Source organism: Anopheles maculipalpis, chromosome 3RL (genome assembly GCF_943734695.1).
Source record: "Anopheles maculipalpis chromosome 3RL, idAnoMacuDA_375_x, whole genome shotgun sequence".
Classification (NCBI taxonomy): domain Eukaryota; kingdom Metazoa; phylum Arthropoda; class Insecta; order Diptera; family Culicidae; genus Anopheles; species Anopheles maculipalpis.
Genome location: NC_064872.1, coordinates 49,219,729 through 49,237,208, shown reverse-complemented (window position 1 = coordinate 49,237,208; position 17,480 = coordinate 49,219,729). Strand labels below are relative to the sequence as shown.

Below are 17,480 nucleotides of genomic sequence, written 5' to 3'. Positions count from 1 at the left end.
TAATTAATTATTACGGTCCAGTGCCGTATTGTCAACTGCCTGCAACTGTTGCAGTTGCAGTTGACAACTATTGTCAACTGCAACTGCGTACTGCCGTTGACAGTACAATTTTTTAATGTTACGGAAAATATTAAACAAAACCATAGTCTTTTTCTAAATTCACTGTCGTTACCAGAAGGAAACAAATCATGCACACTTTATGCAAATTATTACCACGAGGCGACACTGGCGTTACAGTGTCCTAAAAATAAACGTTTCCCCCTGTGTGAAGGCATCGGTGCGTGTAAAATAACGCGACAAATTCATTTGCTTGTTGACTGTTTTCTCAAAAATACCTACGAACACATTTACTCACACTATTCCAACGTGCTGTCGTGCCGTGTATTTCGTGATCACCCTTACATTGTGCACGATCGCATCGAGATCAACATCTTCACGTAGCGAAGCTTCTAAATTACAGAACAAATGAGTTTTTCTTCATTTGGTCGGTTGAATGATTAAGAATTAGCTAAACCTTGGACGATCGCTGCTGCCTAACTTTGCACTATTGTGGTCATTAAGTGTTGGGCCTACGGTGTAAAACTGCCTTGCATTAATCAGTTAGCCATGCAAAGGGCATGTAAATAATTTACCTTAAAACGCTTGTTGGCACACGTTACCACATCATTTCACTGTGTGTTGTGCATGTGCTAAGTGCTTGTCATGAAAAGACCGCGTGGTTGATCATCATGCCCACGTGCACCGTACTGCCGACGCAACGCCTAATGCTACCGCGAAGATCCAGGATATTGATCGACAATCGGCGGTTCCACTGCGAAGGAATGGTTCGTTGGAGGCTGTTGCGATGTAGTACACACCGGCCGGTTTTGATGACTTCCAAACCAATCCACCCAGCACCGCTCGATCGGTGGAGCAGGATGGTCCCAGGTTCGTGAGATCATCGCATCGTCGGGCGTAATAGTTGCGTATCTTGAGCGATTCCTTGAAAAAATCAACCGCTCGCTGATGGCTGCACGTTAGACTGAAACCACAGCCGGGCTGCCGTACGCCACCGTTCGGGTAGTAGTCGGCCTGGCCTATGTTGGTGAAAAAGCCGAGCGCCTTTCCATTGGTGTGAATAATTTCGACGTACTGTGCATCGTCCGCGGTGAGCCGATCGTCCGGCTTTTTCAAGCGGAACAGTGGTGAAGCCGGATCGAGACCTACGATGTATCCTATCTTGCCTGCCCGCACCTTCTTCGCAGCAATACCGGCTATGTGTGCACCAAGACTGTGGCCGATAATGCCGATTTGATTGATGTCCTGACCGAGCCCGGTCACCAGATTATCTATCAGTGCCGCAACCAGAGCGCCAACCTTCGGCACACGGTAACGGGCAATCGGATAGAGCAAAGTGCTCGCCCCTTGCTCCCAATCGACCGCGATAACGTTCTTGTCTTCTTGGGCGAGCAGTGCCTTGGCGAGCGGATCAATCACCACCGACTCTGAGCTGCCGAGCCAACCGTGCACAAGGATGGCCGTGGGCAGGTCCCGTCTGAAGCCAGCCTGCACGATCGAGCTTAGCCCGTTAAAGTGGAACTCGTACCGATCTTCGCTCGCGTTCGCCCGGTACAGATAGCACTGTACGTATTTGGTGGCCTCGTAATAGGTGGCATTACTTTTGCACTCCGCCACGTCCATGCGTGTCATCGTCACAAACTCGCCCTCCTTGTTCGGAATCTGTACCGTTGGTACCGGTTCACCTAGCGCCGATCGCATCACGATGGGCTCGGGAATAAGCGAATCACCTCCGTTGTCGCGATTGTATTCCATGTCATCGAGGTCGAGATCATTTTCTGCCACACTCTCACCCTGTGCACCCTGGACGGATCCTGCCATGGTATGGAATCGTACCGTTAGGTGAGTGTTGAGGAACTGTTGAGTCACAAAGTTACCGGTTACCTACCGTTTAATAGCCCTGTAAAAGCGACCAAAAGCAGTAACACGGAGCAAAGCTCCATTTCATCGACAGCAATTTACGGACGGAGCAGTGAGCACAAAACGAGATCTTTATATTGCAAGTGAGAGCTGTAATTTAAGACGAGATGTGCCCGAAGATGCACCTGTACGATCACTCTCTGCGCGACAACTAACGTGACCGTTCAGATTCAACGTGACTCGAAGCGGTCGATCCGTTCTGATGGATTGCCGCGTTAAATGGAGTGATAAGTTTCCCAGAGGAAATGATGAGATTTCAAACATTCACTGGCAACCATTACGCTGCTGGGTTTTTGTCAGTTTTTGTATTGCTAATAATAATAATCTATACAGGTTACGCTTGCGCTGTTCTTCTCGAGTAACTTATCAAGTCAGAGAATGTTGGGTTTTCCTTGTCTTGTTGGGTGATCTTACAAGATCTGCTTGCTTGCTTACACGTTCGCTCCCATGCTCTCACGCTTGTAGCCGATTGTTGCATGCTACGGTATGAACTGTTATCATCCTTTCGAGGCGTTTATATTCTTTGATAGATTGTTACAATCGTGCAGTGTTGTGTTTGTTTGTGTGTGTGTGTGTGTGTATTTATTTCCAATCCCAAAGCTGTGCTGTGTACGTTTGGGGCTTTCCTTGTATGATCTTCGGATCGAACTGATTTGAAAGGAAATTCCAAAACCGTTAATGGAACTTCGGGTCGCGTTCTCGCAGATTCTGTTTTGAGATGTTGTCCTACCGTTATATCCAGCATCCGGAGCATCTGCAACGTATTCTGAATGGTTCGCTATGCCTCGCAGGCTAGTGCTTTCAGTTTTTGCAACTGTTTGCAACGTGTAGTTTCCGTGGGAAGAGATCATTGAGAAACTGCAATATAGTTCGTTCATCCTTGATCACATAAAATTATTTTTTTTGCATCCAACTATCTACTTTAAAAACTTTACAAATTTGGACTACAAAAAAAACTCAATTTGGATTTGTTCATACTGTCAAAGCATTTCATTTCATGCAGCGTAAAACTTGAGCTAGCTAGAAGATCGCTTCTTTATACATTCGGTTGAGCATCAGCAATAAATTAAATTTTAGGTCAACACGCGTCAAGTATAAAACGTTTCACAGCTTTCACTAGCGAATTGAATCGTAGCCCAAGTTGACACCTTCCAAGGCTGTTATAGCTATGTCCGGAATAGTCCGAGATCCGAGAGACAAAGGGGGGATGCACAACAACACGCATATGATCCGATAGACGGCATGTGCTCACCCATCATCCCAGGACCGGAGCACTCAACAGAAACAGTGGTTTACAATTTTTGTATTGCTGTACAATTAAAACGATGTTTGCTTAAGCTTAAACAACATGAATACAATTAATATATAACTAAGTTCAAACACGGGACCACGGGCCGGTCAGGAACGATGAAAGAGAACAATAGCAACACCTTCGTTGATAACCACAATCAACGCGAGTGCTACTCTCTTCACTAGTCGATCGGGAGCATATAGAGATGCACTATAACAACAATTAACGAAAACAATATCACGTCCAGTCTTCTTTTCCTCGGAGCTGGTAGTGATCAGCGAGATTTATAATACAAGGAGACACTCAAAAGTTACAATCTGCATTAAGTACCACAGAGATGGCGAAGCGAGCGCTGACAAAAGCATGCCATCCTGTGCTCCATTTCCTGGATCGTTTCTGTATCAATTTGAAGAGAATAATATATCCTAATAATTTCTCGCCCATAATTCATGGATGAATTCATATAATAGTTGTCCTTTTAACTGAGCAAGCCCGCAAGGTAATATAGCTGGAAGAAGAGGTATTTTTGTCCAAATGTTATTTTTTAAAGGAAAACATGCAATTCCATTTCTTAAAGTATCTATTTCTCATGCACTTAAAAAACGCTTTACATATCAACCCATCAAGCGATCCACAACATCCGTAGAATTAGATTAGAAAATTCAGTTTTGGTAGAATGCTGCTGTATCATTCGTCCCCTTCAAAAGCTGCAATTGCTACGGTATTTGGAAAACGGGGTAAACGCCATTAGGTAGGAAAAGAGGTTGAGGTAGCAAAAAGGGTGCAATGGGAGCTTTTGCCAGCGTAACATTCCTTTGATCATGAAATGATTGGCATTGAAAACGCTGGACTTGAAGAAACCGGTTCCTATCGGCCTGGAGCATAAATATTATTTATAATTTCCTAGTTTCTGCACATGCGATGGTCATTCCGTTGGCGCTATAATAGCACAGTGGAGCATTTTCTAATGTTTCTTTCTCAGATCGGGATCATTTGGAATCATCTCAGCTCAGTAACTACATTCAAGTAACCTCTTGAGTTTCTGAACCTTCTGCTTTATGCTCGTTTTAAAAAAAAGGGTGGTTACTGTTACTGATACGTAACACAACTAGCTGTTTTGTTTTACTACATCGTATATTTATGATAAAAAAACGAAGTTTTAGTTTTGTTACACTTATAGCTGCATTACGATATGGACTTATGGACTATACAATATCATACGTTATCAATTTTCACCGCTTCGCCAAGCTCAACTAACAAAAAATCTGGTTACTTTGGCACGAACGACATAACGGTCGATTTGATGATGTGCAAACATTCCTCCAGCTGCTGCTCGTTGATGGTCAGGGGCGGTGCGAAGCGTATAATATCCCCGTGTGTAGGTTTCGCGATGAGCCCATTCTCCTTCAATCGCAAACAAACTTCCCACGCGTCAAAGTTCGGATTGATCACGATCGCATTCAGCAGTCCTTTGCCACGTACAATCGACACGACGTCCGTAGGCAGTTCGCGCAACGAGCTACGCAACAGCTGACCCATACGTTCGGCGTTTTCGGACAGTTTTTCCTCTACCAGCACTTGCAGCGCGGCGATGGCCACCTTACAACCGAGCGGATTGCCTCCGTACGTGGAACCGTGCTCACCGGGTTGAATGCACAGCATAACCGAATCGTTTGCTAGGACGGCTGACACGGGATACACACCGCCCGAGAGCGCTTTGCCTAGTATGAGCAGGTCCGGCTTTACGTTTTCGTGATCGACCGCCAACATACGGCCAGTGCGTGCCAGACCCGTTTGTACCTCGTCCGCAATAAACAGCACGTTGTACTTGGTGCAGAGTTCGCGCACCTTTCGCAAGTAACCATCGTCCGGAACAACCACACCAGCCTCACCCTGTATCGGCTCCACCATGAACGCACACACGTTCGGATCCTGTAGGGCTTTCTCTAGTGCAGCTGTGTCGTTGTAGGGCACTAGCTCAAAGCCCGGCATGAATGGTCCGAAGCCAGCGTAACTGCTCGGATCGTTCGACGAGGATACGGCGGCTAGCGTGCGGCCCCAGAAATTTCCCTCGGCGAATACGATTTTGGCTTTGTTCTCGGGAATCTGCTTCACCTTGTAGCCCCACTTGCGAGCCAGCTTGCAGGCCGTTTCACCACCCTCAACGCCCGTATTCATTGGCAGTACCTTGTCGTACCCGAACAGGTTCGTAACAAACTCCTCGTACTCACCGAGCACATTCGAGTAGAAAGCTCTGGAAAGAAGTCGTAATAAAATGGGGGAAAAACAGTGTAAATACATTGCCCCAATTGCCTGACGCAGCAGCAGCAGCAGTAACTTACCGTGACGTTAAGGTCAATACTTGGGCCTGTTCCGTTAGTGCTTTGACGATCTTCGGATGGCAGTGGCCCTGATTGACGGCGGAATATGCGCTGAGAAAGTCGTAGTATCGTTTGCCTTCCACATCCCAAACGTACACTCCTTCGCCGCGGGCCAACGCTACCGGCAACGGGTGATAGTTGTGTGCACCAAATTTGTCCTCACGATCGAACACTGCTTGCGATTTTGGTTCCACCTTTAGCTGGGTAGCGGCGTGACCGTATCCGTTTTGTGCCATTTCGTTGATTTTTGCTGCAATGTGAAAATGCAAACACACATTAAACTCTGAGGAAAACTGAAGTGTAAGTAAATGGGTGCGATTATTATGATATTGATATCACTTTTTGAGTCAATCCAATAGGAATAGAGCTTAACGCGCTTAACAGATAATCAATATCACTCTCTACACAAACTTGGTACTGTGGTTCTGTAAACAACAAGCGTGCCCGAGTCTACATTTAAGGTACAATCTATTCTCGGCTGCACTCGACCGAAGGTGGACAGAAGCTAAGACGAGAGATCCTACCGGGATCCGGTTTGTGGCTGGAGTAAACGCGACAACAACACGAGACTTCAGTTATGAACTATCGTAACCAAGGGCGAATCAATTAGTGCGCAACGTTGATAAGATTATCATGGTCAACTTTCCATCGCTGGTTACTGGTGTGGTGATCGTATGATCGATAACACGCAGAGTAAAATAATGATCGCAGTGGACGAAGCACGTTTTGCACATGCGTTCGCACATGCTCCGATATGAAGAGTCTCGCTTCTCATTTCTCGGGTTTAAAAAAAAAAGGGAAAACAAAACTTTTGAACCTTCTATAAATACACCGGGAACATGAACACAAGGTATGGAAGCGTACGAAAAAATAGATAAACAAAACAAACAGCGTTAATATGCTGTGCCAATTCGATAATGCGCCAAGAGGAGGGTTGGTACTAACAAAGTTGGCAAGGCAATGCGCAAATTTCATTTCTTTGTTAAATAATTACAGAAATGGTAGGGCTAAAAGTGTTCTTCAAAACAGAAATGGAAATTGAAGTGAATCCATACATTTAGTTGTCAATCATACCATTAGTAATATAGAATTTTTCTATCCAATTCAACAACTGTGCCAACGCACGATTTGATCAACGCATTTGATTTTGATGTCAATCTTCTCTGGAACTAATTTACACATGCGTCCATTGTTGAGTCCTGCGTACGATCTGGGCGAGACCCACTGTTAAAAGGGTCATCAATTAAAAAGAGCGATAAATCATTTCATTCTTTTAAAATTTGCGGTATCCCTTTTCATCGTCAGACTCATCAGCTACGAGTAAAATCTAGTCAGGGAAACCGAAAATCTAAAGGCCAATACCATTCAAAATTGTACAGTCAAAGAAGAAGTAGCCGAAGGGAACATCCAGAATGCGCGTCAATGTTGTATTCGTTCACAAAACAGGATCCGTATCCAATCCGTCTTCCGTATTCCAATGCAAATAAAATCTATCTCATATATTTACAAATAAGACCTAAGAATAAACAAAAAACGGTAAAACTACAAGGATTTTAATATCAATCGCCGAAAGGGGTAAAATGAAAGGTAAAACCAAACAAGGAAAACACTAAATTGGCGCTGACAAGAAAGGAATGGTTCCAATAAACTGTAACGAATACAAATAGTTGGAAGGATTGAATTGATGAACTTGTACGACCAATAAGCCGTCTGATTACCAACCCAGTGAAACATCGCTGTATTTTTATCAATTTTTGTTATTTGTGTACTACTAGTAGGGCACCAAATGTTCGAAGCGAATTCCAAGGAGTTACAAACAAGACTGTAGAATAAAATGTGTAGTCAAAAAGGGACCTCAAAGTCTTTATTGAAACCACCAATCATACCCATGATTATGTTTGCTTTCGATACTATGTGATCGTTGAAAGTCGGCTTCCCATTAAGAACTACTCCGAGATCTTAGATATTTCATGTATTACAGAACATTTATCTATACGTAAAAACGAAACAGTTTGCCTAGCACCAAGTACCAAAACAGTTTAAGTTATTTCGCAGGATATGAGACACAGATATACAGGAAATACGATGGTAAAAATTTAAGTCAGCTGCATAATGTAAATAACTCAAGGGATGTAAATTACTACAGACATCATTCATAAACAATAAGAGCAACACAGAAGATAACACACTAGCTTGTGGGACACCAAAAGGACAACACTGGCGTTAACTTGTTGTGCGGGAACGAGACAAATGCCATAAGTTTCATAACGATAGATCTCCCCGGCATAAACCCATGTTGGGAAGGACTTATAAGGACTTATTGAGCTAGTTATTACAACGAATAACAAGCTCAAACAACCTTTCCGACCGTTGGGGATATTGGCCGTGACACCTTTTAAGCCGGCCGCCATGTTTAAGGGAAGACATGGAATGAAAATGATTTTATAAAGATCATAGTAGGTGGTTCCGCCAAAGCATTTCTGCACTTGATTAGCGGCGAGACAATTATACATTCAGGTCCTTGTAAGAACGATAACTTAGGACAGGCGGACAAGTGCCCTTTACACCAGTTCCATACGGAGTATGTAAGAAGGAAGGAAGGAAGGATTTCCATCGGATTCTCAGCATAAGCAGAACCTTGTAACACACTGTTCGGGATAGATTTGCAGTTTATGCGAGAATTAAGGCAAGATTCTTTGTGGCCTGAATAATTAAAAAAAAAACATGAAACATGTTTGGAAATTTTTCAACCCAAAAATATCTAACATTTGTATTACCACATCTAACCAACCCTAGAATTACAAAGGAAAAGAAGGAATGTCCAACACTGTAAAGAATTTTTTATTTGCATTTTTAAATTAATGAATTTGAATTGAAAATATGGCTTGTGTGTTTTAGCCATATTTTCTTCAGGATCGAAAACAGCGACTAATTATTAATTTCATGATTTATCCAATCACAAAGATGTGTTCCCAAAATGTTCAACTAAAGTTTACAAAAAAAAAAACAATTAATTGGATTCGTTAAAAATTGGCGATCAATGTATGTGTAACTATACAGCTACATTTATATCAGTGTAGAAACTGTACAATTAAAAGGATGTTGAATTAGTAAAGTGCAGAGTGTCAGACGAAGCACCTACCAGTGTCTCCCAGAGTCTCTACAAAGAATCGTCGCTAGGAAGAATTCATCAAAATTGAGATTAAATTGCTCTCCTATTCATATAAGCTTCTAAAATAAAACTTTTTATATTTATGTACAAAAACATAAGTAAAAATAATCATTTTTCAAACGTTGGATCCTACAGCAATGCATGGTAAAATTGATTATGTATGAAAAATAGACAAAATAATGAATTGGTTCAGCGTTGAGTGTTCCGTTGTTCAGTTACAATTGAACCTACTTCAGAAGTAACTATCAGTTTGCTAAAAGAAATATGCGCAACTAACTAGTTATATAGACACATCAAAGGTGATAAGAATCCGGTGATACAATAAGAAGTATTGCGTATTTATTAGGACAAAAAAAAATCGTCTGTCCCAGCTAGTACACTATCAAATCACAAATAAGAGGTCACTCCCTTGTGGGGCAAGTCTTGGTGGTTTAATCGTCATTAAATTTGCCCAACAAGTGCGAGCGAACTTTTGCCCTAAAGACGTCAGCAAAGCAAAGATTCCAGACACACGTCGGCTAGTTGTGACATGAACCCCGGAAAGGTCTCCCGATTTTACGGTTAGCAAAAAGAAAAAAAAGGTTTATCACTATTTTATATTTGGCTTTACCATTTAATTACGTTATCACAAAGGTACCGGAGCGCTTCCATTTCCGACCAAATTGTTACCACGTGCTACACGAATCAAATGATTGTGTTGTTTCAAAATCAATTCAATATACCGCTCCAAATGGATCGATATGTCTAAGGGATTGGTAATCTCCGGTTTGGCAGACCTCCACGGACGAGGATGGGGTTGTTAGTTCGGCGCTCGGGTTTCATTTATCAACAATGCAGTGCGAAGAGCATTGAAAATTGTTGATAAGCACTGTTTGCAAAAATAAATTCGCAGGGGTCCTTCTGCGCTATAAATATGTGCTACCGATAATGGGTTCAGCCTTGCCAGATTAGTGAAGGATGTTTACGCAAGGGGGAATTGTGTTGATACTGAAGCGTGGAAAGCAGGCCCCGATTCGCTGATTCCAGATTGCGACCACCTTCGCTTTTGAGACGCAGACTGGCGCACGGGTGAAGGATGATGATGATTGTCAGACTTGCGAATAGCCAGTGTTTATTGTCAGTAGATTGATCTACACATATGCATATTGCAAATAGCTGCTAACTCAATCACTTGTGATGGGTTCCTTATTGTATTTCGAATCTAACTAAGAATTGGCTTGATTTGCGTTCAAAGCGATGGAATTGATGGGACAACTGCCGTGCGTCAAACCGGTTTGGGTAAAGCAAAAAATGAAAAAAAAACTTGTGTTCTTGTGTTGTGTTGTGTGTTTTTTCTACTCATTAGGCTCATACACGCATACCACTTCCCAAACGGATAATTACTTACCGAATCCATGCTTTTTGCTGCCAGCAAGCAACGAACCAGGCCGGGCAGAAGATGAACTATGACGCTGCCCAGTAAAGCTTTGTTGTACTACTGTTGGAGCTTGCGTTGAGAAAAGCGGTAGCAGTTTATCAAACTGCTTGGCCAGCAGGTCCGTTTTGCTCACTTGGCGCAACATTATTTTCACACGCGTCACTTGCTTCACACCGATGAACGAACTGTCTAATACACCAGGGCACACTTGGATCGATCAGCGTTGCTTGGTTACGCACACTAAAAAAGCAAAGGAGCAACAGCAGCAACAGTACACGATCCCTTGACTTGAACGGTTTCACTTCCCGAATCGTACTGATCGCTCTACGCAGATGCGGCGTCTACCATATGTACCGGGCCGGGCCTCCGAATTCTCAGCACCGCGCGCTATCAGTTCCCAGCAATAGGGCGATGATCTGGCGTCGCAAAAAAGGCGGTAGAAAGAAAAAAAAAACAAAATGTAGCCAAACTTATCGCGCATCGGCCCAGATGACTGATTACCCTTTTGAAGGAATTGGTTTAAGACTGCACCGTTTGTCCAGACGGTGGCATAGAATGTACCTTGCCGGTCTCCATCTTCATCTTGCGTCCTACGTCTATAAGTTCACAGTGCATTGATATAGCCATTGTTGCCACTCACTCACTCACTCACTCATTGCTTCCTTTCCATTACTTGTCCACACGCACCTTGACGACGGTCTCCGAAGGTATGACGATTTAGGGAGCCGAAAATTTGTTGCTGCTTAGCGACAGTCAGCTCAGTCTGATAAGGGGCACTGTTTGTCGTGATGACGCATAGATTATCTGTTCGCACCCCGACTGGCGATAGGTGATCGTCGCTGTAAACACGTTTGTTCTTCACAAACATTCTATACCCACGCAGGGTAAGGATACTGGAAGTTTCTTCACACGCTTACAACAATACACGTGCAAACAAGACGCACTTCATGTTCTAAACTGTGTCCAGTGTCTATTGAGCCGCGATTTTGAGCTATTGTTTATAAATTATTAATCGTTTAAGAAATGACAACACGGCACTGGACCGTCATAATCAAATAAATGAATAAATAAATAATCGTTTATAAAAAATTCAATTTCTTATTCACTACCATCTTATACACTATTGCGTGTTCAGACTTTCAATGGTGATTGAAATATCGCTTTTTACTATTAACGATAACACACGGTTGTATTTTTATCGATTTTGAAGCTTTTTTGAAATATTTTGTGTCCGGGAATCCACCTTCTTCCCGTGTTACAACAAGATCCAAGCTTTCTTGTAGCATGAATACGTCAAATCCCAATACGGATCGTTCCCCCGCAGTGTGGACTAACTATCCAACTACGTGGTATCAGCAAGTCTAGTCTAGTGTAATCTAAGAAGATAAAAAGAGAAGAAGAGGGGCGACGTTTGTCTCCCTAAAAGACATCCCTTCGAAACATCCCGGCGATCCTTCTATCCGAGGCCGGTTTTAGGCCAACATATGCTAGAGTAAATCGTTAAGCCAGAAGAAAGACCGGATGTTATAGAGGCATTAGAATATGCCCTAAATTTAACACTGCTAGTGGCTAGTCAGGAAGGCGTCACATGAGCTTTAACAATAATTCGAGGTGATCGTGAAACCAACACCTAAGACTATCTTGACTAAAAACTCACAGCGCGGCGCCGATTTATACTGTAACGTTAGGCAAAGATTCATGGTTCATAGCCAACATTTTGTCTAACAATTAGGAAGGCTATGAAGAAACTGGACACAGTTTTGGATGCACATTGTTGTCTATAAGTGCTATTTCGTAATGAAAACTAAAAAGTCATGATAAAAAGATTTTTACAGAAAATAATTACTTCTAAATTATTTTTGTTTAGAACATAGTGGATACATGACTGACAAAGCCAGTCAGAATCAGTACAAAATAATTTAAGTCGATTTAAGTATGCTTTAATAAATATTTTTTAATGTATAATATTAAGCAAAACATTATACGGAAATCCGATGCTGCATGAGAATTTTCGTAAAAAAACAGATGATACGCTTTGGTTTTTAAATAATTTGGTCCAAGCTATTGCACTAAAAATCAATTATCAGTAAACCTAAAGCAGTACAATACAGATTGCAGCTATCTCAAACTAAGAGAAATTTCGGAAGTAGAAAGATAAACAAACTAAAACTCACGATTCGTTTGAATTGGTTGATGCTATAATGTAGGATTTAACAAATAAGAACATTGTTCTACTCGAAGGTACTCGCATTTAATTCCCTACTATTGTAACGATGTGTAAGGTAGTAAGGTGGTATTAACGTTAAGTTACGCGTATTAACAACACATTTGGTATTTACAAGCACGGATCGTTTGCGAACGACTACATAAAATATAACAATTGCACATCCCTTTTGTCCCGGCTGGACTACAAAAACAGACCACAAACAAATAAACAAAAAACCGAAAACTATACAAAAATAAAATGAATAACACAATTTTGCAATTGTTGCAAAATGAAGCGTGTTAAACAATAATGATCCGTCACGGTATTAAAGTATTCGTTTTACACTTTTACCTTTCCGTTGATTTTTCCTAGACTTGCAACCAATATTAACTGGTAAACTTGAGGTATTTTACGAGCGTCACTACATTGCCTCGTACGATAATTGCTGACAAAACTATTGCTGCCTAACTTGCTTCCTGTTTGGTTGTTATCAATACTATTTGCTAACCTTACAAGCGTCAAAGAGTTGTCCCAAACTTGTTCGTGTGGGGGTAAAGATCAGACGAAATAGATGTAAGAGTAAAGGTAGCTCCACCAGGACGATTTTTTGGTCGGAGTAGTACTGTCTTCCGGTAGACTTTCGCATGATTCTACCAAACCACTGCATGCGCTGTTGCTCTTGTCGTTGAGTTGCACCGACTCAACATTCGACTTTGCGGTCGCTGAAGATGCCAAAGTAAGAGATGCTGGGTTTGTTTCGACATAATTACGGGTTACTGCAGAAAGATGAAAGAATATTTGTAAGTTGCTTAAAGTTGACAGAAATCCCCAAAGAGTATTGAACTACGTATATTGTATCTCGTGAATACGTCTAATTTTTTCATCCCTTAAGGCAAATGTGGCATATGAAGCAAACTGAATAGAATAAAAGTACATCCAGGAAACAGCAAAATACAACAAAATAACTCTATTCCTATTTTAGAGAGCAATGTTTAGCAACCTTTCGATAATGTATGCGCACCGGTAACTTATTACCTGACGATTCGTTTGCTATTCTCGTGATATCTGAGCTTCGTAGCATTGGTGCTTATAATTGGAACAATCTATTTAATTTTAAACAATATATAGCGCCAAAATTTCAGCTTCTTTTCTACCACTATTGTACGATCAGATGATAAAGCAGCGAACGAATTAATACATGGAACATACGTACAGCATATGACGATGCCGTGTGTCCGCAGCCCAGCACCAATGTTTCCATAATGCAAACATGACAAATGGACGCCAGCAGAATGGCAAATGGAAGAGAAAGAGAGAAACACAAACATACATTTGATGGCACGTTGTCAGTTCAAAGTACAACAAATCTACACTATCGATAGTCACAATCCAATGTTTGTATGCGGATGCTATAGGAAGATTGTTGCATGATACGTACCTTGCTGTAGACTAGATTCCTCCTCCTGCTTTTGTGCCTCGTTGAAATCTTCCGTACTGTACCCGAGCAGCGTATCGGGCGGGTACTCAAACCCGGGATCTTTATGCTTATCCCAAAACTCGATAATGCGTGTCTCGTTTTGCCGTTTCGCTTTCGCATAGTTTACCGTCGCTTGGTGCAGCTGCCGAAGGAAATCGGGCATCTGCTTTTTCGCCACCCAGGTGGTAATGTACTTTGGTATCGATAGTCCGGGATTATCGAAGTACGTTAGCACGAACGAAACGCCTGGTTTGTTAAAAGCGGTCGTTGGTTTGATAACCATATAGCTCCAGTACTCGTGAACACGTTGAGTGTGTGGTTTGGTTGGACACTTTGGGTGTTCCACACTTTTGTTGACGATCATGATCACGCGCCGGCTGCGATCGATAAAGAACCGTCGGTTGTAGACGTAATCTCGATTGGCGAACAGTTTCTGTCGGAGTGGGCATAAAAAAAGAGAAATTACCATCGGAAGGAATGTCTTGCACAGTGTCTGCTCGCTGTACTCACTGGCCATAAAGCTTCCCAGTAGATGATGTGACTGTTGGATCCTTTGGCCGAATCCTCATCTATCACCTCCAAATTGACGGCAGTATTGTCCCACTTTTTCCGATACTCCACATCGATCTGCACATGTAGAAAGTCCTCCGCTGTCACGTCGGGATATTCAACGTAAACTGTAACGTAATAATTATCGGAAGGATGAAAAAGTGTTCGAGGTCTGCCGTCTCACACGCATACCTTTGTAGGCAAACAGGCCTGGCTTAATTTCCTGACGCCACGTTATCATGCGCTTCTGCTCAATGTATGGTTCCCAGGCGGTGTACACGTTTTGTTCGGCCGACAACATTTCCGTAACATTCTTCGGGCAGCAGCAATAGTTGATACCTTCCACGCGACCATCGATCAACTTTCGCTTCTCGCACCGTTTGCAATAGATTGTTTCTAGCTGCAGGCGTTCCAAAAATTGAAAATCGTCCATGTGTTCCTGCACCGACTCTAGCTCGATTCTTTCACGTTCCCAGTCAAACGTGAGTAGGGCGGCGGACGAAAGTATAAGCCCTTTGGCATGTCGCTGAACCTGCAAAGCAAACAAACAAAACGCGTCGTAGAAGGAGATGTACGTCAGCCAGTGAGATGAATTTGCAATGCATTTCGAGTGTTTTGGTAGCGTCTGCCTGTAGTTTTTTTTTTTTATGCCCGTCGGAACTCTAGATTAGGAGGGTGGTGACTTTGCGGTTCGCTAAAAATAAACCCTATCGCATTCGGCTAGATCCAAACGGCACACAATAAACACATAACACAAGGCATTGAGCACTGATATTATGTTATCTTGTTGATTTCCTTTGGGGGTCCTGGGTATGAATTCGTTGCTGTCCTGTTACATAAAGCATATCCCTCGTTTTCCTTTTCCTACGATTGTGAAGGCGGGCGCCGGTGCCTTCTTACCTGTCCCCGGAAGCGACGCAGCAGTTCGCGCAAAGCGCGTTCCTCCCAGATCTTGGCATAGTGAGCAAATATTTGTTGGCTTCTTCGTAACTGTTGAGCGAAGACAAACTCGCATTGGGTTGTCCAAAGGCGTAATATGCTGGCCGATTGATCTTTCACATTTTTACGCAGGTACTTGTTAAACTTTCGCAAAGCTAGCGCACTGTTCGGGAGCAGTTTCATTGCCATCGCAACAGACTCGCTCGGGTGCTGAAAAGGCACCTAACACTGAAAACACGCAAAACCAGACCGGAGCACACTTTTGCACTTATTGCGCTAATGGTCCTTTAACTAATACCGATAACAAAAACACGGCTCATCATTCCGTAGCCGAGCAAATTGATTTAATTGAACGTGCAAAAATACGACCACTCTTGTGTGTGTGCATCTGTCAGTAAATTCTATTTACTAGAAACCGGTTGCAGTAACACTACTCCGCACGATGGAGATTCTAAACAATATTTAAAGAATAGAGCTTTGTTCGGGGTGTTTAAATTGCAATACTTGTTTAGTATTGAGAGGAATTGGTGTTCAAAAACTTTCCTTTGATTTTTTTGTGTGCAATGATGCAACGACTTTGACAGATGCAAATCATATGGCGTTCAAACAGCTGCGCATACCTCACTAGGTACCCAACATTAGACAAGGAATTTTTGGCGAAATAAAATCAGCTAAACACATAAAAATATAAATAAATATATCGACTTAAAAGTTGTGAAGACGGATTTGTTCATTTTTTTAACAAATAATATAGTGTTTAGATGCATTTTTAATATTGATTTGAATTTGAAGGAAGTATAGAGTCGGGATGTATAAACAAAGGCTGCCTGAATGCATTGAAACGTCAAAGGTATGCATGTGTTGGTTGACTGCACTGTTTTTGCAAACAAAAAATAGTGACTACAAAACAGTATTTCGATTTGATACTCAATCTGCGATGGAAAAGGAAAAAACTGAAGATTCAGACACCAAATTAGCACCGGTCAGTGCGAGTGATTCGATCCAGGAACAACCACCAACGGCGGCAGCTAAAAGTGATGAAAAAACACCCGACCCGAACAATCCGGTTCCTTCTGGTAGCGGAACAAAGGGTAAACAGTCGACACAGAAGACCGCTAAGAAAAAAAGACAAAAACCACCGAAAGATGCAAATGCTCCGAAACATCCGCTTACGGGTAAGCATACGGTGCAAAGTAGACACACGCATTAGATTGGTTTGTTTCTATGGCATTTTATTTTCAGGATATGTTCGCTACATGAATGAGAACCGGGACCGAGTGCGGGCCAAACATCCCAATCTAACGCCCATTGAGATTACGAAAATAATGGCCGAAGAATGGTCAAAGTTGCCGGAAGACCGAAAGAAACCGTACCTGGAAGCGGCGGAGGTGGACAAAGAACGGTACAACAAGGAGATATCGGAATACAAACTCAACAATGAGGCGAAAGCTAAAGCATTGCAAAACGAGGCACAGATGACACAGGCGAAAGAAGTGCCTGAGCCGAAAGTGGCCATAACATCCATGCCGTACGTGAACGGAAAGGTAGAACCGAAAGTGTTGCGCCAGGGTGACTATGACATACCCATTTTTACGGAAGATTTTCTAGACCATAACAAAGTGGTAGATTCGGAGCTGCGTACATTACGCAAGTCCAACATCGATTACGAGCAGCAGAACTCCGTGCTCGAAAAGCACGTTGAAAACATGGAAAATGGTATTCAAAAGCTGAATGGCGAAACAAGCAGTCTAGAGTCGCGGAATGCCGTGCTAGAGAGCTATCTGCTGAAGCTGCGCACCACACTGGCTAATGCACTGCAAGGATTGCCCCTGTCCGGCGATTGTGCTGGAGCTACGGTAGACAACATTGATCAGTATTTGGAAAATTTACATCAAATGGCGGACTCGAGCACACAAGGCCATACGTTGAACAAAGCGAAAGACATTATTCGTAAGCTAGATTTACAAAACCTTACTCTTTAAAGACCAACAATGGAGGTTATGGTAGATACGAAGACGCAACGATTCGAATCCATTTCTTAAGCACAATTCACATCCGAAAGTTTGGTCTC

At 42.5% G+C, this 17,480-nt stretch overlaps 4 protein-coding genes across 7 annotated transcripts; 1 reads left to right on the top strand and 3 right to left on the bottom strand.

The window, feature by feature from the left end:
* Positions 1–523: 523 nt before the first annotated feature.
* LOC126562155 (ornithine aminotransferase, mitochondrial) lies at positions 524–10,389 on the bottom strand. Of its 2 annotated transcripts, XM_050218582.1 has the most exons (4): positions 10,209–10,389; positions 5,611–5,899; positions 4,542–5,522; positions 524–537 (listed from the first exon to the last, which is right to left on the bottom strand). In XM_050218582.1, the coding sequence occupies exons 1-4, from the start codon at positions 10,381–10,383 to the stop codon at positions 534–536; spliced, it is 1,449 nt and encodes a 482-aa protein (XP_050074539.1). In that variant the 5' UTR covers positions 10,384–10,389; the 3' UTR covers positions 524–533. The 2 variants fall into 2 exon arrangements, with proteins under 2 accessions (XP_050074539.1, XP_050074541.1); XM_050218584.1 differs by lacking the exon at positions 524–537 and having other exon boundaries at positions 4,538–5,522.
* LOC126565942 (phospholipase A1-like) lies at positions 727–1,878 on the bottom strand. Its single transcript, XM_050223142.1, has one exon. The coding sequence runs from the start codon at positions 1,876–1,878 to the stop codon at positions 727–729; it is 1,152 nt and encodes a 383-aa protein (XP_050079099.1).
* Positions 10,390–13,002: 2,613 nt separating the features above from the next.
* LOC126562176 (stAR-related lipid transfer protein 7, mitochondrial) lies at positions 13,003–15,605 on the bottom strand. Of its 3 annotated transcripts, none has more exons than XM_050218610.1 (5): positions 15,371–15,605; positions 14,663–15,002; positions 14,432–14,598; positions 13,883–14,354; positions 13,003–13,220 (listed from the first exon to the last, which is right to left on the bottom strand). In XM_050218610.1, the coding sequence occupies exons 1-5, from the start codon at positions 15,596–15,598 to the stop codon at positions 13,003–13,005; spliced, it is 1,425 nt and encodes a 474-aa protein (XP_050074567.1). In that variant the 5' UTR covers positions 15,599–15,605. The 3 variants fall into 3 exon arrangements, with proteins under 3 accessions (XP_050074567.1, XP_050074568.1, XP_050074569.1); XM_050218611.1 differs by lacking the exon at positions 13,003–13,220 and adding an exon at positions 13,506–13,600; XM_050218612.1 differs by lacking the exon at positions 13,003–13,220 and adding an exon at positions 13,506–13,594.
* A 741-nt stretch (positions 15,606–16,346) lies between these two features.
* LOC126562603 (high mobility group protein 20A) lies at positions 16,347–17,410 on the top strand. Its single transcript, XM_050219151.1, has 2 exons — positions 16,347–16,584; positions 16,652–17,410. The coding sequence occupies exons 1-2, from the start codon at positions 16,347–16,349 to the stop codon at positions 17,389–17,391; spliced, it is 978 nt and encodes a 325-aa protein (XP_050075108.1). The 3' UTR covers positions 17,392–17,410.
* The last annotated feature ends 70 nt before the right edge of the window (positions 17,411–17,480 follow it).